We start from the raw sequence: 22884 nt of genomic DNA, 5'->3' as shown, positions 1-22884 counted from the left end.
AGTATCAAAACAGTGCTTGTAGTACTAATAATAATGCATTTGTTTAAGTTGTTTATGACCTGCTCCAAGTTAGTGCCATTAAAACCACTTGGTTCAGTTGCATATAATGTGAATGTGGAATGCAGATTTATCAATCCTTCTGTTATTATTATGGAGATACTATGTGTGTGCATAAACTATATATATTTCTTGGTGCACAGCCATCCGAGGGCTTAGTGATCTGCAATTCAAACTATTTATCATACAATGCCAAGAAGCAGACACTAATATGATTGGTAGACGTCATCTAACTATTACTTCCAGTTTTTGTTCTAACCTGAATGGTAAATTAACTAATTTTCATTTTTACTTTTTGAATTTTGTGTTTCTAATGTTCTTTTGATGGTTTCTCTTCGACTATAGATTTATTTGCATTTGTTTGTCCGCTTTTGCCGGGCAAGTTGTTGCATTCTTGAAGATGCAGGTATTACTATCATTGTTAACATTTTTTCTATATGCCTATTGCAACCGGTGATAAAATCACCGCTATAGCATAATATTGGTTAAAAATTTTACTAACGGGTGATTAACTTCATCACCATGGATTTTTATGGGTGATGCCAAAATCACAGGTATAACCCTTTTTAGTGGCGTCTACAACATCGATGGTAGTGGAACAAAAATAGTCGGTGTAGACCTTCAAAATCACAGGTATAACCCTTTTTAGTGGCGTCTACAACATCGATGGTAGTGGAACAAAAATAGTCGGTGTAGACCTCCACCAAGGTCTATACCGGTGAAAGTGACACGAGTATACATGACTTTTCTTCTACTGCCCATTCGATGACAAAAAAATAACAATATAAAAAGAGAAAGCAAGTCTGAGAGTCCAATTTTATCATTGGAATGCAATGGCAACTCCAAGTAGATTCTCCTTGAGATGAAGGTCTTGGAACCACCGTAAGCTCAAGAGGTGGATGGATCGTCATTGGCACTGAAATTGAAATACTATTTCATGACTTGGCGACCACGAACGGAAGATACAAGTTAGACAAAGACTTCTTTAAACAAAAAATGAACAAACATACATCACAGTCAAACAACATGTCACAAGATCATAGCTTTTAACATTGCAAACATGATATATCATGAGAAACATACAATCAATTCGCTCCAATTCTTGGAAACGTATCAAAGGATGCAAGAAAGCAGAAGTTTGTACTCCTACAGGAAAAACAGGTAAGCGACACTCCGGAATAGGAAGAGGTTCCAATAGGCTGGCAGTCTTCTGATTGACTTCTTTGTCCTGTTGACAGACGATGCATGTTTTCACATAAGTTCCCACATCATCTCGCATTTGTGGCCAATAGTAGCCGCATTCAAGTAAGACCAAGGTTCGCTCCTAGCCAGGATGGCCTGCCCACAAAGTATCGTGGCACTCCTCTAATAGTTCTTGCCGAAGATTTCCCCATCTCGGCACAAATACACGTCCACCTCGAGTGAGAAGGAGTCCATCTCGCAGCCAAAATATTCTTGTCTTGCCTCTCTTAGCCAGAGTTACTAGATGCTTTGCCGTAGAGTCTTGCTGCATGCCTTCTCGAATACGTTCTAGAAGGTCTCCCTCTAGTTGCACTTCAAAAGTCCCTGCTCGCATGGCTGCAAGCTCCGCCTTGCGACTCAACGCGTCTACCACGATGTTGGTTTTTCTTGCCTTGTGCTTCAACATGAAGTCAAACTCGGCCATGAATTCTTGCCAACGAGCCTACTTGGGAGATAACTTCTTCTGCATTTGGAAGTAGCTTGTAGCTACATTATCAGTCTTCACGGTGAACTGTGCTCCCAGCAGATAGTGTCTCCATATACGAAGGCAATGCATGATTACAGTCATTTCACGTTTGTGCATAGTATAGCGCTTCTCAACTTCCTTCAACTTTAGGCTTTCATAGGCAATTGGATGCCCCTCGTGCATCAATACGCCGACAATGGCAAAATCAAAAGCATCGGTATGTACTTCAAAATGCTTCAAGTGGTCGGGCAGCTTAAGCACAAGCTCTCTCACAGGAGCTCTCTTCAATTTTCCAAAGGCATCTTAGGAAGACTACGTCCAAGCCCAAGCCATGTTTTTCTTGAGCAAGTCAGTGAGAGGTGCAGCAATCAGAGGATACCCCTCGATGAACCGTCTATAATAGTTGGTCAATTCGAGGAAGGACCGCAACTCAGGTACTGTGGTTGGCGGCTTCCATTCCTGGATGGCTCTCACCTTCCTTGGATCCATTCGTAGCTAGTCTTGACCAACAATGTGGCCGAGAAAACTGATTTCCTGTTGGCCAAAGAGACACTTCTCTTTTTTCACATAAAAATCATTCTCCTTTAATATTCAGAACACCATTTGCAGATAAATGACATATTCCTCTATCTTGCTGCTAAAGACCATGATATTATCAAGATAGACTACCATGAACTTGTCAAGGTACGAGTAGAAGATCTTGTTCATTAGCGTTGAGAAGGTGGCTGGAGCATTGGTCAACCCGAATGACATAACCAAGAACTCATAAGCTCCATAGCAAGTGAGACAAGCGGTCTTCAGTTCATCCCCTTCCACTATTCTGACTTGCCAGTAGTCCGATTGAAGATCCAACTTTGAAAAGATTTGTGCATTCCCAACTGATCGAATAAGTTAGTGATAAGCGGTAACAAATGCTTGTTCTTGGTCATTACCTTATTCAATGCACGATTTTCGACACATAGTCGCTTTGAGTCGTTGTGTTTCAGTTGAAACAGCACAAGTGCTCCATAAGGAGCCTTGGAGGACCTGATGATTCCTCATGCCAACATTTTATTTAGTTGACGTCGCAATTCCTTCAACTCTACGGGACCCATCCGATAAGGTGCCATTGCAGGTGGTTTTGTGTCTGGGACCAATTCGATAGCGTGGTTCACTTCACATTGCGGTGGCAGTCGTCTAGAGAGTTCCACAGGCATCATTTCTGCGAACTCCTCCATGACAGGCATAAGCACCTCTAGGACCAAATCAGAAGTCTTCAGCTACTTCTCTGATCACCACCAAATGCATCTCATCGTCGTGCTTCAATCCCTTCTTCAACTGGATAACGGACAACATCGGAGATTGGCCCTTATTCTTTCTTGCTATCAGTGACGAAACCATACAAGTAAGCTTCTCGTCAAGAATACCAATGGCACGTAGATGCGCCATCAGACCACCTTCACCAAACTGAGGAGCTCCATGCCTAGGATCATCTTGAAATCATCCATCAGTGCCGCCGAGAAGTTGGCTTTTCCCAACCAACCCTCAATTTTCACTGCCACTTCCTGGACCACTCCGCGGAAGGGCTTCACCTTCAAGTTCACCGCCTTCATGCGTAACTCGCCCCTTTCTAGGGTGAGGCCCAATCTCTTTGCCTCCTCTTTCAAAACAAAGTTGTGTGTTGCACCAGTGTCCACCATCGCTGTTGTTGACTTTTCGTTCACCAAGATGTCCAAGTACATGAGTCCTGTAGTCATCGATGTTATCACATTCAAAGTCTCCTTCAAAGCACTGAGGATTTGGAGGGCTCCTATACGTGGAGCTTCCCTTCCTTGACCTTGCAGAACATTAGCAGATTGTTTGGAAGAACTGGCCTGATTGCTTCCAACATTTGGGCATTTTGAAGCAAAGTGATTCCCACTGCAGTGTCAACACTTCAATCCTTGTGGTGGCCGTAAAGGCTGATAAGTGTTGCCATCTCGTGCACTTCCACCATTGTTCTTCTGGACAGTTGCATTAGTGTTCCCTCTTTCTATTTGTCCAGTTCTCAGGTTATTCCCACCATTGTTGTGGTTGCAGTTTCCACCCTTCTTGGAGTTGTAGGGCTTGTACTTGAACTTCGACCACCTTGAGGTATCTACCAAGCATTCGGCCGCTGCAAGGGAGTGCTGCTCAAGTCTTTAGGATCTTGTCGCCGGAGTTCTTGCTCCGCCCACGACTGTAATCTATTCATGAAACGGAATAGTCGATCCTCGTTAGACATTCTTGAAATTTCAAGCATCTTCATTGTGAATGCTTTAACATAGTCATGGATTGATCCAGTCTGCTTGAGTTTCATCAGTCGTCGTCTTGCAATATATTCTGTGTCTTTGGGCAGGAAATACTCGCACATCTGAAGCTTGAATTCCTCCCAAATGTCGATAGTGCAAATGCCACTTTCGACGTTACTCTCCCGCCTCCACCACCACAGCATGGCATCATCCGCCAGAAACATTGAGGTGGTCGGATCTTCATTTCGTCATCATGGATCTCGTTCACCTTTAGGTACTTTTCGAGATGATAAAGGAAGTTGTCGAATTCCTTAGCATTTTGGACACCATTGTACCTCTTTGGTTATGGGACTTTTTGAGGCATTGCAACTATGCCTCGGCTTCGCCCCCTTTGGCAAGCCGATTCTCTAGGGTCGTGTTTCGCGTTCTGAGTCCATCTCATCCTCCATCGCAGCTAAACGGGTTAGAACTTCTCCCAACTGAGAGTTCACCTGGTCCAGGTTCTGAGTTGTCCCAACATTGTACTCTTCGAAGCTCCATGCAGCTTCAGTGGTCTAGGTTCTGAGTTGTCCCAACATTGTACTCTTCGAAGCTCCATGCAACTTCAGTCATGGAATGACTCAAGGAGGCAATGGTTGCCTTGATCGCAACCAGCCGAGCTTCCATTCCTCCATTGGTCCCACTCGCCTTATTCTGCTGATGAGTTTGTGCTCCCTCCGCTACAGAATTCTATTCATCTGCAGCCATGCTGCCACATATAGCAGCCAACCGTCGGATAGCTCGACACCGACTTAGCTCCCCATGCCCCACTGTGCCAAATGAGCAACCTGGCTTTGATATTAGTTGTCACGGGCTGAGTTTCTTCGGCCCGTGCGGCCCGGCGATATCACGTTCGCCGTAAGCCTGAATGCTCAAGAGTCTGCGGAAGACTTGAGAATAGCATGGGCACAAGAAAATCAATGATCGCAAGGAAATTTAGGGAATGCTCTTGCAATGGGCATAAATTACATTGATCACAAGAGCGATGTAAGCAAAGGCGTCTGGAAAGAAATCACAGTTTTACTTACATAGGATGGCCGAGGTCTCTTACATGATTAAAATGCCAACCACCCAAAAGACATAATTTCTTATATGCACTTGGGATTGGTGGGAGGGTGCTCCATTACAAGTAAATAAAAACATAACCAAAGACATTGAAAGCGAATGAAAAGTAAGCAAAAACAATTCAGACTCCGGGGAACAATATGGAACACCCTATTTATTCTCATTAAACTACAAGCATCTAGCATATCAAATTTATCACATTCGAAAACAAGACGTCGAAGAAACCTATCAAATAATTGAATGCTTCCAACGATCGGCTTCAGTGATGATCAGACACTGAGTCCACACGGATTTATGATAAAATTAGCGATTTGGGTTCTTCATAAATCAGCATCGTTGGGATTCCTATAATGATTTGATGAAATAGAAAAACGGCCAAATTGAACAAGGGCAACAAGAACTTGCTAAAAGGGGCGGGAGGACGAAGGGACACATAGAAGATGGGGAAGAAGAGAGGGAAGGGGAGGCGAGCAAAGGGGGATGGTCGGGTGAGGTAGGATGAGGGGATGAAGGAGAGGGGAAGGTAGAGAGAACATGGGCGAGCGTACGTGCGGGGGCAACTGCGGGGTGGAAGAGGGGAGAGGGAGTTGGGTCCGCCTTTTACTTAGGTAGTAAAAGCGAAGGGATATTTTTGTAATTTTATAAAAAGCAATATTTTTTTTGTGCGTGTGAACAAGAGGTATTTATGTCATTAACAATACTTGCGCACCAGAAAGGGCAGGAAAAGAGAGGAGAGTTAGTAGGGCTGCATAACGAGCCCAACCACCTCGATATTTTTGTAATTTTATAAAAAGCAATATTTTTTTGTGTGTGTGAACAAGAGGTATTTATGTCATTAACAATACTTGCGCACCAGAAAGGGCAGGAAAAGAGAGGAGAGTTAGTAGGGCTGCATAACGAGCCCAGCCACCTCGAGCTCAACTAGAACTCGTTTGAAAAAACTCGGCTTGTGCTCAACTAGTTTATAAATGAGCTGAGTTCGAGCTTACAAAGATACTCAAAAAGATAAGCGAGTCGAGTTCAAGTTTCAGGAACTCGACTCGTTTATACTTGACTCGACACCACTTATAAACCAGTACTTTAAATAATATTACCAAAACCGGTTCACTGGTTTTAACTTTTAGGGTAAGAACAAATTTTCACAAGTTACACAAGTTAATTGCTTACACGATTTAAACAAGTTATACGAGTTAACACTTACATGAGTTAAACGAGTTAATGCTTACACTAGTTAATGCTAAACGAATTAACGCCTAAACAAGTTAAATAAATTAAACGAGTTGAGTTCGAACTCGATTTTGTGTAGTCGAGTCAAGCTCGAGTTTGCTGTAAGGAGCTCGACTCAAGTTTGAGCCGAGCTCGAGCTGGCCAAGCTGGGGCTTGACTCGGCACATCTGCAGCCTTAAGAGAGAGAGCGGGTTTTCCTGTCAGCAGGTTCTTTGTTGGATTACCCTTCTGGATCATAGGTGCTAGATCTAACAGCGAAAGTCAAATGATCTATCAGGTGGTTTTCCTGAGAGAAACGTTGTCTGAACACGCATATGGTCATTCACGAGAAACATAATATGGTATTACGAGCTTGCTGCAACAAAATCAAGTTTTCTGAGAAGATGAAGTATAAAGAAACTCATGCATGCATATGGTCTTTCACGAGAAACAAATAATATTACAAGCTTGCTGCAACAAAATCAAGTTTCCTGAGACGGTGAAGCATAAAGAAAGTCCATGAAGAAGAACAAAAATAAGATGGTGGAATTACTGTAGCATAGAGTAGAAGCGAGGAGAAAAATCTGAAAGGAAAAGGCCTGGCCAAGTCGAGAATTGGCCTATAGTTGAATCAGTGAAGAATCTGATAATACATTTATTCAGTAACATTTTCAGTGCATAAGATAAGACCAGATTGGCGGGCCAACTTTGTCTTGATTTCCTATCTATCTGTAACAATATCATGATGAAATTCAGACTCTGAGATTCACTTCCATTCTTCGTAGGGTATTTATGTTTGAACTAGATTTACTGTTAATCCAAATTGAGCTTTTCTGAATGGCCACCATGAGAAGGCTGAACAAGTGAGCATATCTCCTTCAGTTTTTCAAAAACTAGCTATGAGATTCAGTTTCACGCGAGTATATCTCCTTTAGTTTTTCAAAACGTTGTTAAGCCTATGATTGTTTCAATTTCATGTGCAATTTATCAACTGCAGTTTTTCAAAACATTGCTAAGCTTATGATTTATATGTGAGTAACATAGTACTGCATTCATTGATTTTTAAACTAGCGACCTGAGAATGTAGAGCTTAGCTTCAAGACTAGACGATGCTGCCTTCTACTATCAATGAGGTCCTTGCTAAGCTTTTTCACATTGATCGCGAGGCCAAATGGCCTTAGTTGATGTTATGGAATTTTTGGAGAGCATGTAATCAGATGCTATTGATTCAGTCAAGGCAGTTGTTTTAGATCTGACATGATTTTTTATTCCGTTTTACTGAGTTCATTCTTGGAAGCCTGAATTGAGTGTAATTGAATTACTAATTACATGTTACATAAGGATGCTTGATAATAAGGGTTCTTTTGATACCTTTCTTCATCTCCCGATGCAGGTCGCTGTGGAGAGATGGCAGGCGGCTTTTCTCCACTGGATGGAACTGGAGGTTCGCTGAAGCCTTCCCGGTAATATCTTCAAAACTTTGTTTTAATCAAAGTGGATTCCGATTATTTATGAAGTCATTTCAAAAGCAACAGGCGCGTTTGCCACAGGAGAAGCATTTTTCTTTTCAAAAGAGAACCTATAGCACTGACCGTTGACCAAGACAACGGCTGACATTACCAATCGAAAGAAGACATTGAAGAACCAACAAAGTCAAACTAATTTATACAACTATACCTTTTCCGCTCTCTCGGTTTTGACAAAATTAATATATACATGAAAATTAAGAACCTCATCTAACGCACCCTTAAATAATTTCAGCCAGTCAACTTTGGAAGAAAGATCCATTACAATGAAATAGGGTTAGAATGAATCAGATTGAACTGAAGGAAACAAATCACAAACAATTTTCAGCAGCATAACTATCAATTATATACAAATAAGAGTGGAAATCCATTTGACGCTGGCACATATATATATATATATTCAAATCATAGATGAAGAATGAAGGGAGTTCAGTCAAATAGGGAGAATGATCAGATAGAGCTAATACAAAACTTGCCATCATGGCGGCAAAATCAAACCAATAGGGAAACAAATTCATTCATCACTTCATTCTCCCTTAAACCGGAAAAGCAGTTTCTCAAAAGACACAAGAAGGAAACTGAAAATTTGTTTTGAAGAAAACGTAGCAATGAGGCCACTGAACTGTTTATTAAAAGTATCAAGGGGCTCAAAGGGGCATCAGATCTCCAAGGTTATATGGCATCACTGAAATTCAGACGCAAATTACCCATTTCAGGAAGATTCCTCATGTGCCCATCTCACCTGCTTCATCGGATCAATAATGGAAATGCATAGAGAAAAGATAGACTCAACATGAAAAAATCATTTCAAAGAGAGAAAAAAAAAACTAGAAAATAGAAGAGAAAAACGAAGAACGAACGGAAAAAGCGTAGATGATGAGGCGAAAAGACAATGAGAGAGAGAGAGAGAGAGAGAGAGAGAGAGAGAGAGAGAGAACGGGGGGGGGGAGAGAGAGGGAGACCACCTTCATAAGAACAACCACACAAACTCACAGAGAAGACTCACAGAGAAGAAGGGACAGCATGAGAAAACCATTTCAAACAGTGAACTTTAGAAGAGGGGAAAAACGGAAAAAGCAGAGGACGAGGTGGATGAGGAAGACGAAAAGACCATGGGGAGGAAGGTTGGAGAAGGGATGACGACTAGAGGATCACCCCTCGGTTAAATAGGAAACTCACTAGGGTTTCTGTCATTGAGGCGGCGGCCCCTCGGGGTCCTTTTATTTGAGCTTCTAGGGTTTCCGCCCATTGGACCCGACGTACCCGAGGATGTATGGTTGGCCGTCCGATTCATTTTCATCGGACGGCCTTGATTTAATGAAAGAAACGAAGGAGGCCCCGACCACCCCCCCCTTCCCTACTCTCGCTTCGCTTCTCCCTGTCTCCCGCCTTTCCTTTCCCCTGCTGTCTCTTCCCTTCTACCGTCACATCCGCAACCAGAAGGATCGAAAAGGTAGCTGATAAGCATTAACTTTTTAATGTAATACATACCTCAGGCAGCTGCACTACTTGTAGGTAAAATTAAAATAAATTAAATTGTAAATTGAATAGCATAGCTTGCGTTTCTTCTACTCGGTAATGTTCTGCATATAGAGCTTCTTTTGACTGTTATTGATGTCAATCTTGGTCTTATTCTGGCGACAAGTTCTACCCATTAACAGCTCTCCATTTACCAAAGGTCCTTTTTACATCTGTTTCTCTTGCATCCCAAGAAACTCATCTCTGAATGTCAACCGGCAACTCTGCATCTGAATATTTTCTCTAGATACCATATAATAACAAAATTCCCTGCATTGTGGTCGGGGTCTCAGGTTTGAACTAGAGAAGGCTTCTCCTGCATTGGGGTGTACTAGAAGATTTGCCTCCTTGTTCTGCATTTTGATTTGTTTTTCACCAGATTGAATGGAAAAGTCATGCATCCAATTGTTTCCTGTAGATATTTAGCCGTTCAATTTGTACGTTTTTTTCTGGAAAAGGGGAATCAATCAGAAGGCAAAGATTTTGCGAGTAAGGTCTTCCTATAGTAGTTACAAGACATTATGCATCCAGCAATGCAGTTCTACTAACACTTATTTATTCCTTTTCATGATTAACATAGCACATGGCTATTTTATTTTCTTATTTTTTGTTGCAGAAAGTTGGTTATGCCTTGGAGCTAGATATATTTGAGGTTTGTTCAGAGAGCCTGTGACTGAAGCAGCAAACTCCTCATTAGGAAATTATCTAACAAGTTTCAGTATAATAGACGCTTGAAGAGTAAGAGCATGGAAAGATATTTAAACGATGACAACTTGCTATCTAGCTTCACTAATGATTATGGTTATATTATTTAGTTCCTAAGAGATGAAGAAGGTGCAAAGCTTGAGTTGAAAGCTAATAAAAGGAATTCTTCAAAAGAAAAAGATGCCAACGTGGAGAGGTACAGTTGTGTTCCTTCTTCAGATTTGTAGTCTCTGTCTTATTTTCTCCTGCAAAAAGCTCATTGATAATTTGATTATCTACAATTTCTCAGAGCTGGAGAACATACTAATTTACAAGATGGATTGGCATAACTGATTAAAATTTTCTTTAAATGTGAGACTTACATTTTGAGAAATAGTAACTTGTTACAGAAGCTTATCTTGGTTTGAATATAATGTTACAAACAATTTTGAGAAGCATTATTTAGGGGTAGTCAAGGCCCTTTTCCTTTTATTTTTTCTTTTTTGTCTTTGCATGGAGAAGGCTGTAGGATGGCAAAATTTTGCTTTATAATGGTTTATAATCTAGAAAGTCAGAAATTTTCTTCAAAAATTTCCTTGTTTGGTGAGGAGACCAGATGATCTATCTGAACTTTTCATGGTTCACTTTTATTTTTGAAGTAAAAAGTTAGGAGGTATTTGACTAATTGGCCTTGGGGAGACAAGAATGTGGAGTTGAACGGCTTGTGAGCTTACAGCAGGCAGTAATTTTGCCCTAGTGATTGAATAATAAGGTGTTCAGATTTATCTTTTCTATTTCAAGCTTGTTCCTAACACAATTTAAATCTTCTGTCATTTGGAAATGAACGAGAGCTTTCAATTTGCATAGCATTTATTTTTTTAGCCACAGGGCTTATTACTATCCATGATTTTTCTTTGATGGATCAGTTGTCGTTGGTGAGATTAGATCCACATGTAATTTCCAGTCACTTTTGACTTCATTCTCCTACAATGGAGTAACCATTTGTCCACTATCTGTAAAACATATTTTTAATGTAATGTAAGATCTGTTGGTTTGTCTTTGGATTGGGTCTTGGTATTGGTTGATTTGCATTATTCAGTCATCTTATTGTTTTGCTTTATATCATCAGCATAGAAATATGCAATTAGAAAATATAGAGTTGTGTGCATGAAGTTCTCTATTCATATGCTTAAATCTATTCTTACTATTGCTTGGTCATGGTCATAGTTTCAGTGGTTTGGTCTGCTCTGGATGATGAATTCCATGTTGTCTTTTCATTTTCTAAGAAAACATCCATTGATAAAAATGATCCAAGCGAGGATTTTAGTCAAGAAGGTACAGGTATCTTCTGTAAGGCAGTGAAGAAAAGCATAACAACGTCATTTCCTCGTTATGCTTGATGCTAACTTTCATGTGCAAGAATGTAATGTGCCTTCTGCATTACACACTATGCATCTTTGTGCAGAGGCATTCTTTGAGAAGCTTGCAAACCCCACTAGAATTGTTCTTTCAAGTTCTTCAATTATCTTTTCTCTTTCCCTCAGTGGAGTTAGAAATGTTTATTGCTTTTGAATATTCTTTGTTTCTTTTATGTCATTCCATATGTTTCTCTTTCTTCCCTTAGGTGATTATGTTAACTTGTCCCTAAAGAAATTCTACCATCAATTGTGACATTCTGATACAGTGGACGAGCCCAATTATTTTACTTTTCCCTTTTTATTTGGTTAGTGTTTTGTCATGGTTGTGCAGCCGTTGCATGAATGCATTTGGTACTATAGTGTTGTGTCAAATTCCTCCTCCAGCCAATCACTTTTAACAAATTCACAATGCACTTTGAAGCAATAACTGGCGAAAGCTATATGCTTTTAAGATGACATATGAACTCCTCAGACACAATCCATTTTCTGTTGTCTTTGTTGTGGTCTCCACAAACATCTCGTGATGGTTGTGCATCTGTTTTATTTTGTAATAATAAGTTTTTAATAAGAATAAAAAATATCCTCGCCGCACCGCCGTACCTAAATTTAGATGTGCCGCTTCGACACCGCACCTGCACTGGCACCTGCACCCGCACCTCTGTGACATAGTGCATAATCCATCTTTGCTTAAAGCTTGATGCAAACCACCACTGTAGCTCAAAGATAAAATTTTGATGAGGGACTCTCTTCTTTCTGAATTTGTTGGGATATGAATCTCCATACTTTGGCTGCAACATTTCAAGTGAAGAGAATGTGGTTAGCCTCTTCTTTATGTTTATAGCACAAGTAACATCTATTAGCTATATGGAGACCCTTAGATTTTAAGCAGTTTTAAGTTTGGAGTCTTCCATAGCTAGCTATGTAACAAAACCATTGAGAATGAGGAATTTGTGCCAGATCCAATGTCTCCAACTTTCTGTTGGATACTTAACTTTTATATCCTCCCATATCTCCATCACTTTGCGAGATAGTGCTTCTTACCTCGATAGATGAGTGGGCCCTTGTTATCACTAAGAGGGGGAGATCCACGTGCATTTTTGTGAGGAAGCTACGAATCATACCATTTACACTCGCTTGCATGGAGACCATCTTTAGGATGGTGTGATTGAAGAGGTTCCCAAAAGCATAAAATTACTCCATATTAAGCGTGTCATAGAGACATAAATTTGTCCACCTGGCTGTCCAGAATTCAATAAGGCCTTCCCCACACTTTCCAACTTACATTGTCCTGAATGGTCTTCTAGCCGGATTGTAGCCCTTTCATAAACCATGAAGCATTGACTACTTTCTAGAGAGTGTGATTTTTAAAATATTTGTTATGAAGAAACTTAGCCCATTCACACTTTGGCAAAGTGGAGAGCATGCGGAGCCCTCGAAGCAATATGGACATCATGGATACTCATGATACCCAATCCTCCTTCATCAAGAGGCCGGCATAAATTCTTCCAAGCAATCAGATGAGTGCCCTTTTCCTCGCCAAGCAACCCCCAAGGGAAGCTCGATATTAGAGCATTCATTTTTTGTTCGACCACCGATGGTAGCTTAAAGACAGCTAACCAGTTCCTGATAAGACAAGTAAGAACATGTTTAATTAAGCACAGTCAACCTGAGTGGGAAAGCAGATGACCTTTCCATCTGGCAAGTTTTTTGTGAAGCTTAGATAGGAGGTCCTTGCAGCCATTGAGAGAAAGGTTCCTAGTAAACAGGGGAAGACCCAGATACCTCACTGGGAGATTACTGATGTGTCAATTCAGAATAATTCTAAGGCTCCTCAAAAACTGCTTTGGACATTCAAGTTGATCCCATTTGCCATCAAGATCTTCTTGGGTCCTTGCTGGTCCCGAAGGGGCAGATGCAGGAATCTGAAAATATAGAAGTTGGAAGTCCAATGGCGAATTTTACTCTGAAATCCAATACTCAAAGTCAGGGTGCAAAGTTGAATACAAAGCTAGTGGAGGTAGCTTTGCTAATAAATCTCATAAAAAGAAAACAAATTACGGAAGCCAAATTTCCAACAAGAATGTTGCTTGCCATGTTATTGGGCATGAGTATGGAACCAATGGCAGCATAATAAAATAGTCTGCTTCCAACTAGGAGATAATGATAAAGAATAATCTTTTATATGCAACTATGATGCAAAAATCTACTTCCATGTGCTCTGCAACTAGTGCTTGGAAGTGCACTGAACATCAGGTGTTATGCTAACCCTGACCAATGTCTATGCAAGTTACGTACTTGGCAGTGGGCAGGGGCAAGGCTAAGCCATCGTGCGACAATACCAATCTTGGCACCTAGAGTTGCTTACTCCCATCAGCTGCATGCTTTCTCAACCGAAGATGATCCTTGCCTTCTTAGTCTCACTCTGTTTTCATATACGAGTAGAAACATTGAACAAGAAATTTCAAGAATTCAGAAAAAATAAATAAATAAAAAAGGAAGCACAACCATAATTATTATGCAGCCCATGCATACACTTATTCTGCGCTTGCCAATGTACACTAAGATAGCCACATACAGCAGACAATTCTTCCACACTCTCTCTCTTTCTGAACAGCAACCTTTTTCCAGCATTGACAGCTGGCAGGAGGATCTCAAAGACATTTTCCACCAGTTCTACCAAGGCCGTTCACCATTAACAACCCCAGTATAAGTCTTTAATAAAGGAAGGAAATTTTAAAATTGTTGTGGCCCATGATTCTATTTTTCCTACAAGAACCAGGATCCTCTGTCCAGGAGAGAATTGGTCAAAACTTATAATGGTTTTGTATTATGTTTGTCAGCTTTAGGATAAGAATTAGGGATCTACTTTTTCCTTTTCTTATCTTATTTCATGCACCTCATACACGGAATTTTCATATCTTTTCTTTCTATTATGCATGTAGGTTTATTCATTCTGGAATCTAGTGTTTGCACTATGCAAAGGATTCTGCTTGATATTGGTTTGATGATGTTTGGCACAAAAATATTTTGTAGCATTGGAGAAACACAAAATCATTCTGAATTTATTTGTTGCTACATTGTAGAGATCTCCCTATATGTACCTTAGTTGTGTTGGTCTATCCCATATGAATAAGAACTGTCCTGGAAAACTTGCATTGTGTATCATTAGTGCCATTTTTCTAACTTATCCCTGCTTTTTTTAAGATTAAGTGGGTGTGTGTATTGGTGAAAACCAGTGATTGTCTTGTTAGTTGTGTGCTTTTAGACTGACATTTTTTAATACTTTTCAACTAAAAAAAATTTGTAGTATATACCAATGCAATTGGTAATGGGTATTTATCTTTCTTTACTTGAATCTGGACTTGTTGGCGATGCTGAAACAAGTTAAATGTCTGGCTGGTTTCCCCTACATGTCCTGCTTTCCTATTTTCGTATGACAAGCCAGATTTATATGGTAGCGGCAGGTTAATGCTGGTCTGCTACCCTCTGGTAAGAGTTTGTTGCTTGTTTTTGGACTCTGAAGCAATCTATCATCTCTGTTTTTTCCTGGTATTTATTTGCTACATTTATGTGAATGATTTTTTTTTTTCGGAGCTAGAATTTTGGATGCTTGATGCTCGCTGGTGCAGACTTAAAATAGTATGGGTATTAATTTAATCTTCGTTGTCACATATACATGGCCATTTACATTAGCTGACTAAATATGGTGGACCCTGTTAAGAAAAATCTTAAGGCAGCTTCTTTTTCTCTTGTCAAGGAAATGTGGAAGCCATTTATGAGTACCAAATGTATGAGTGAACCACAAAAAACCAAAAAAAAAAATGCTTTTATAGGTAGATATTAGCGAATTTTGTAATCTCTTGAATATTGGTGCTTAACAGAGAACGGCATGATACTTAACAGGTTCTTATTAATGTTTGAAACATCATCATGAGTGTGCCAAACTATTGAAGATATTTGTGACTAGCCAAAACCTTGTACCTTTATTGGTGAGTATATAGAGCAATTGTCTTTGGTTTTTATGTTGTCTATGCATGAAATTGTGCAGCTGAACCTCTTCTCCTTGTGCTGGAGCTCCGGCAAAGTTGAAAAAAATAATCTAGAAGTTTCGTGGGAATGAAGGCTCCAAAGAGCCTTGTGGTATGGACAATGGGATTGGTAAGCTACTTAGATGCACTCAATCTTCAGGAAAAGCTGGTCCATCTAAGAAAATCAGGAATTATTTCGGACACACTTTTGTCTCTTCAGCATCCACCGACCTACACTTTGGGGAGGAGGAGGACAGTTCACAATTTGCTTATTTCAGAGGATGAACTTCAATCCCTGGGAGCAGAACTGCATTATACACAGAGGGGAGGGGATATAACCTTTCATGGTCCAGGCCAAGCTGTGGTTTATCCCATTATTTCACTGAAGCAAATGGGGTTGGGAGCAAGAAAGTATGTCGAAAACCTTGAGTTAGCTATGGTTGAGCTTGCATCACTGTATGGTGTGCCTGCTCGTGCAGGTGGGGATGGAGGTACGGGAGTTTGGGTTGACGACAGAAAGATTGGTGCTATTGGTGTCAGGATATCCTCAGGCTTTACTTCTCATGGATTAGCGTTCAATATTGATCCAGATATGAAGTTCTTTGAACACATTGTGCCTTGCGGGATAGCTAATAAAGAGGTCACGTCACTGAGGAGAGAGACCAGGATGGACCTTCCCGCTGATGAAGTCATTCATCAGCAGCTAATTTCCTGCTTTGTGAAGTTGTTTGGTTATAGTGGTGTGACACTGCATCAAGGTTCCCCATCGCTTGATAATGAGGACGTATTGAAATAGCCTTTTCCATGGCCATGGCCGCGCAACTTACTGAAACCTCTTCGGAGTTACTTCACGTTTTTGTTGTCCGGCTGAGCATTCTGTATGTTGTAATTTACTTTTTGAGAAGTTGAATAAATTTTCTTGAAACAAGAGTTCTCAATAATGAATTAGTTCATAGATTTTGGAGTGACAAGTGCGCGGATGTGCAAATCATACTCTACATGCTTTTGAATAAATGCTCGGAATCTTGGAGCAAATGAATAAGCCATGTTCTACGAGAAATGTTCCGGAGGTCGACAATCAAAAGCGGTATGGTGTATTAGTTCAGAAGTTGAAAACAATTTAAAAAAAAATATCTACTGGAACTAATCAGACCTACCATCAGCGGGACATGGTCACTGGCAGTCTGGCACCAAAAAATTACCGTCAGAGTGACTAAGTAGAAGTTCCTCCACTTATTTCCGGTTTAAAGTTAAAACTGAAAAATTTGCAAAAAACGTGCTCAAGTTTTCAACGTATTGCAAAAAGTGTACTCAAATTTTAATTTTTCGGAAATCATGGCTTCACACTTTCAAATATTTAACTAGGTGCTTATATTCGCCACCAACAGGCATCAAGTTGACCATTTTTAATCACAAGTTATGAACAAATAAACTAGTCTCTCTCTCTCTCTCTCTCTCTCTGTTGAGGCTATCAGGGGCTGCTTCATTTGTTTTGGCTTCCTTTTATCTCGACCTTTCTTTTTCTTCACCACCACCATCATCAACCCATCATGATTTGAATCACTAAAAATGCATTGATCCCAAACCAATCAGACCTACATACATAATCCAATATATAAAAATTTCATTCATTTTTTCTAATTTTTTTATTTAAAGCTATGTTTGCACGGAAGGAAAGAAAACATACCAAGGATGGAAGGAAAATGAAAAGAAAGGGAGGACAAGGAGGGAAATAAAAGGAAAATCATTATGAGAAAGCATATTTGTATAAAAAGGAACAAAATTGATCAAATGAATTGACAAATATCATATTTGTTTAGCATATATAAAAGAATGAAATAAAAAAATAATTTAAGGTTTCAGCGAAAAAAAAAAAATTAAGGTTGGTTTACTATAATACTCCTAATACCATAGAATTTGATTCCAACCTAAATGGCTTGGGACTTACGATGAAAGCTTGCAGTTGCAGTTTACTCCATTAGATTTGTTGTCTCCTAACTATCATCTTGAACGTGCAATTTGTAGGCAACATTGATACAATACTGGATTGTTTACTACATTGCTTCAATATGGATATATTTTTAAAAAACATAGGTTCCTGGCTTGCTTTGCTATTTTTGACTAATATACAAATATTTTAGATCTGAATGCAAGTACATATATTTCAAAAATGATTTAATTAATAAACTCAGGTTTAGGATCGAATTTGGATAAAACTTAAAAATCGAATCTGGATCGGATTTGGATTTGACTTAAAAGTCGGACTCAAATCAGATTCACATTGAACTTAAAAGTCAGATTTGAATCTAATGTGGAGATGACTTAAAAGTTAGATTTAGATGGGATTTGGATGTAAATTTTAAAATTCAGATGCAGATATGGTGTGTAGTATTTTCTTCATCAGCACTAAAATCCGAGTTTGATTAGAGTATATTGTATATCCTAAATATCAGATATGGTAAAAAGTATATCTGATTCAAATCTGATCTGTTGTCATCCTTAGTAATGGCAAATGCCTTGGCAGTCTCATGATTGCCTTTCCAACCCAAACTCTGCCTCTATTGAAGGTAGGAAATATGTAATGTAGGGCATGAAGCAAGATAAAGGTCACATGCAGTTATGCTCTGAATCACCAATGACTGTTCACAACCTTTCTGAATGAGATTCTTCAATGTGTTCAAGATGGCTTCTTCATCCCTTTTTATTATATCAAAAGAGGGTTGGAATGGACATAACTCTTGGGGAAACACCCCTTCATCGTAAGAGTACTTATTTACAATGAACATGTCTCTTGAAGGAACCATCCCTTCATCTCAATGGACATGTCTCTTAGGGAGCACCCCTTCATCTGAAGGGTTGTAACAGTTATGAAAAAAGTACTAAATTTATTACTACATTATAAATTAATTTATTCAGTGATTTTTCCTAAGTTTCACAATTGGTTTCAAGAGGGAGAGTTATGTGGTAATTATTCTCCGCGTTCACCTTATGGCCACATTCTTCCAATCATAAACGAGGTCTTTTTTTTCTTTACAGTAAATTTAGAGGAAACAGAGGGAAAGGAAATGATAGCTGGTTTATGTTTAGACGTCTTCTTGGAAAAGGAAATGAATAAAAAGCTAAGTTTTCATAAACAAGGAAGGAAAGGCGAGTTATAAAGTTGCATCTCCTCTCTCTAGAAATGGATGGATTGAGAGGAAAATGAAAGAGTATTCTAAAGAATGATGATTTTACACTCTAACAAAACAATCTCTCTCTTTCTCTCTCATGGACAAATGGGCGCTGCATCCCCTCTCTTCTACATCAATCTCAGATGGGTCAATCTCTCTCTCTCTCTTTTTCTCTCTCTCTCTCTCTCTCTCTCTCTCCTTGTTTGTGTGTTTATATGTATAGTTTAAGAGTTACTTGGCAAAAGTGCTGCAAAAGCAGCCCCCTTCCCCTTTTTGCTCAGGTAAATGCTTGTCAAAAGATGCCATGAAGGCTGCTGTTGCAGGCCCTTTCCTATTTTTCTGAATATATATATATATATATATATATATATATATATATATATATATATATATAGAGAGAGAGAGAGAGAGAGAGAGAAACAGACTCATTTAATCAATTTAATAGGACAATGAAACTACCAAGAACCTCCCATATTTTTACCATTTTCTTGAACAAAACAATGTGCAAGATGCTTCTCGTTTAGGCCGAACCAACTTAATGGATATGTAGGAGACATACATAACCATCACTTAAGAGAAAATAAATGTCAAATATTCAACACTAACCATGTCAAGATTTACCCATTATAGTTACTAAGATACATAATAGTTTAATATCTAGAAAACATATGAAGATAAAACAAATAATAACACTCATATACTAAAAAGTGACAAAAGCAAGAATATGAAGAATGATGGCTTGTTCCCCGCATTCAAGGAGGTGCCATCTCCACTTCCTTGGTTCACCGAAGGAGAAAGCAAATGTAGCCAAGATATGACTAATGCAAGTTTTTCTCGGTATGAGAAGTCTCAACAACAACCAAATTAGTAACTTTCTTTTGCATTTCCCATAGGTTCGATATAATGTGTAGTTAAATATGAATAACTATTATTCTAATAAGAAGAAATATATGTCAATGTAAGACTAATTCTCTCATTAGTCTTCTCTAAAATATCACGTAATTTTATCATTTCATTTTCATAAGCATGTATGCAATATGATCTGATAGTGTTATGTGACAATCACTTCAATTGTGATTATAATCTTTTGACAAATTTTTTGAAACCCTTAATGATTAACTATAGAACATGAATGACTATGAGTTAAATCAAGTTGTTTTTTTTTTAATTAAATTTAAATGTATCAACAAATTGTAAGAAGTTGCTGGCATAATTCCAAGTTTTGCATCCCTGGACACATCTTTAAATGGTTCATTGGACGTGCAGTACCATTTAATTATTGCAGTCCCTAGAAATTTTACAACGAAGACAAATAGCATGTTGAATACTTGTTTCATTTAATGTCCTAATAAACTCTTTCACACATGTGATCTTCATGAAGTTGACTTTTAAAGGAAGCATACTAGTTTGGAAGTTGTTGACAAACACTGAACTTGAATCATTAGGTCTAGATATTGTAGAGTCCATGTGCTACTTATATATAAAAAATAGAAATGATAAATGATAAACCATAAAAAACTGAGGATATAAATAAGGTATCTTAGCAAATTGAGGAGTTTGTTGGATATCCTCTCTTAACTCTAATTTGACAAAATTAATCTTTTCCACTATAAATTACTAATGGTAAAGTCGTTGAGTATCTCATAGTTCTAATGAAATAGCATTCACCTGCAACCCAATCGCTAGAAGCCTGCTAGGTTCAATGAGTACCAGACAAATATAAGGAGGGGCCAATAGTAAGTGTCAATCATGAAGATGAGTACGTTAAGGTAATAGTGGATCAGTAACCAATATATGAAATAAGACCTTCAGAGATGCATATGCGCACAACAAGTTGGGGGTGGGGGGCATGCGAGAGATAGAGAGAGAGAGAGAGGAGAGAGATTTCTTTCATTTCTTTGTTAGCTTCTTGTGTCATTTGTTCATTTATGATGTTGATAATATAAATGTTTAGAACTGCTTCAAGTTTAACAAAGCCCCTGTTTCATGCCCTTTTAGAAAATGAAGACTCCCAAATTCAAATGTTATTCAACTAATTGCCTATGTAACATGTATACAATATGAGACAAATGTTCTTCATATGCCAAAGTAACAACCTTATTCCCAATTTGGAAGGAAGAAATGGATAAAGAAAAGAAAAATAACCAAAACATACCTATCAACCTTATTTTCTAGCCAAACTAGCCAAATTTTCAATTTCAATCTAATTCATCCAAGTTCAGGAATCCAATACTCAAATCAGATCAAAATTCATGTCCAATCAAATCCACTTTCAAATCAAAACCATAACTCATCAAATGTTCAAATCCAAATCCAAGCCTTCAAACCCAAATCTGATTATTAGCATTCATTTCATATCCAAAATCTAATATTCTATTCCAAACTAAACTTCAATTCTAATATCCAAATTAACTAAACCAGTTTCTAAAAACCCACCATTTGATATCAGCCTTCAACCAAAACCACTTTCCAAATATACACTTTGTCAACAAAAAACGCTCAAAATAGAGAAAATAATAGAAAATGGATAATTAAGGAAAACTGGTGTGTTAACAAATATGAAAGCCAATGGCCGATAACAGACTGGCAATAAAATCTAGAACTTGTGGCAGGTTTCTATGGAGAAACATGTAGATTTGTACCTAGCGATCACTATTCTTTAAAACAGAAAATAAAGCTTCTACAAACACAAAATACAATTCTAAACACTAAATTGGCACTAGCATATGTTGAACAATGAATCTTCCATTTTACCATCACATCATCTCCCTGCTCACCCTGGGAACCTTCGTTTATGTCATGAGACCTTTTCGAAGTCCTTGTAGTTGTTCCTTGAGTTGCATGATTCTTGAGTGGGAATGAGCAGTATAGAACCTTTTAAGAGCATTCCATACCTCATATGACATCTTGAGTCCAACTACTTGCGCAAAAACAGTTTCAAACAATGAGGAGATAATACAACTTAAGAGAAGTTGAACTTGCCTCATCCAAGTCACATATTCAAGATTAATAGACTGAGATCTCCTATCACTACTAGTGATATATTGGATCGGACATGGTTTAGAACTATCAATGAACCCAAGCAAATCATATGATTATAGCAGAGGTAGAAATTGTGATTCCCACAGTAACAAATTATCCGCAGTCAACTTAAATGTTCAAATATTGCTGTAAAGTGGTTGGTGCAGGTAGTAAAGGTAAAGCAGTACCTTGCAATGACATCTGAGTTACAGCTCCGTTTGATGCCATAATAAATCTGGTCAAGTTTGGAGCTGTTGAATTCTCAATGGAATGAAGGTACTTTCTGCTATAAACTCGCAGTAAACAATGCCTGAGGAGACAACACCGGTCAATAAACAGACAACAAGAGTTGTTGGACTTGAACACGCCAATAGAGATTCTAACCGTGAGTGGTGATTTCCGGTGGAAGGCACAGTCTGTTTTCAACAGTTCTTTTCACAGCTCTGATACCATAAAGAAAACACGGAAGAGAAAATGAGAAACACAGAGAATAACATTGTTCTGAGAACGATTCTCCTACATCCACAATGATCCTCTCTCACCACTTACTCTAGGTGAGGTTTCATTATTTATAGAGGAAGAATTACATCAAGTCAATCTTGGAAAGATGTCTTTCCTTTTGTTTATAGTTTGGCTTATTCATGCGTTGGGATTTACTTCCCTTTGTTGGCTTGACGGTTTCTTCTTCCTTGCCGTTGTAATCATGAGATTTTATCAGTTGACGCTGATTTCCTTTTTCCTCAATTTTCTTGCTTTTGTCTCCAGCTCGTTTTTCTTGCCTTTGTGGTGCGTTTCCAAAATCAGCCCTGGATTGGGATCTCGTTGGATCTGCTATGCTAACACTGTTTACTTTATGTGTGGTGGTTTCTTTCAAAAGAAACAAGAGAGAGAGAGAGAGAGAGAGAGCTAATAGCTTTTACAAACATGGAATGAAAGAGCCAATAGCTTCTTTAAACATACATGGAAAGAAAGATGTGAACGGGCTTGAAATTGAAAAGCTATTAATGTGGATTATGCTAATATAACATTTTTTAAAAATATTTACATTTTCACTCAATTTTTTTTTCACTAGTTGGTAATCTAACTTATCGATTTTAGTCACCCAACAACCCCTTGGCAAAAATAGGTATAAAGAGCTACTTTTCAAAATTTTAAATGGTTTTATTGATTTTTAAAATCAAAATAAATATAAGTT

At 38.6% G+C, this 22884-nt stretch overlaps 1 protein-coding gene and 2 non-coding genes across 7 annotated transcripts; 1 reads left to right on the top strand and 2 right to left on the bottom strand.

Moving 5' to 3' along the window:
- Positions 1 to 8294: 8294 nt before the first annotated feature.
- LOC116261634 (small nucleolar RNA Z102/R77) lies at positions 8295 to 8382 on the bottom strand. The gene has a single exon (XR_004174338.1). It is a non-coding gene; the product is annotated as a small nucleolar RNA Z102/R77 (small nucleolar RNA).
- A 118-nt stretch (positions 8383 to 8500) lies between these two features.
- Positions 8501 to 8588, bottom strand: LOC116261633 (small nucleolar RNA Z101). The gene has a single exon (XR_004174337.1). It is a non-coding gene; the product is annotated as a small nucleolar RNA Z101 (small nucleolar RNA).
- Positions 8589 to 9170: 582 nt separating this feature from the next.
- LOC116260341 (octanoyltransferase LIP2, mitochondrial) lies at positions 9171 to 16469 on the top strand. Of its 5 annotated transcripts, XM_031638596.2 has the most exons (5): positions 9171 to 9303; positions 9787 to 9857; positions 9985 to 10106; positions 10184 to 10269; positions 15519 to 16469. In XM_031638596.2, the coding sequence occupies exon 5, from the start codon at positions 15587 to 15589 to the stop codon at positions 16292 to 16294; it is 708 nt and encodes a 235-aa protein (XP_031494456.1). In that variant the 5' UTR covers positions 9171 to 9303; positions 9787 to 9857; positions 9985 to 10106; positions 10184 to 10269; positions 15519 to 15586; the 3' UTR covers positions 16295 to 16469. The 5 variants fall into 5 exon arrangements, with proteins under 5 accessions (XP_031494456.1, XP_049935465.1, XP_031494458.1 ...); XM_050079508.1 differs by having other exon boundaries at positions 9985 to 10269; XM_031638598.2 differs by lacking the exon at positions 9787 to 9857 and having other exon boundaries at positions 9189 to 9303.
- The last annotated feature ends 6415 nt before the right edge of the window (positions 16470 to 22884 follow it).

Source organism: Nymphaea colorata, chromosome 9 (genome assembly GCF_008831285.2).
Source record: "Nymphaea colorata isolate Beijing-Zhang1983 chromosome 9, ASM883128v2, whole genome shotgun sequence".
Classification (NCBI taxonomy): Eukaryota; Viridiplantae; Streptophyta; class Magnoliopsida; order Nymphaeales; family Nymphaeaceae; genus Nymphaea; species Nymphaea colorata.
Note: the sequence above shows the minus strand (reverse complement) of the source record. Positions and strands in the feature narration are given on the sequence as shown.

Excerpts from the sequence above, each read along its gene's own strand:
- LOC116260341 (XM_031638596.2), top strand. The coding sequence starts at position 15,587 with ATGAAGGCTCCAAAGAGCCTTGTGGTATGGACAATGGGATTGGTAAGC.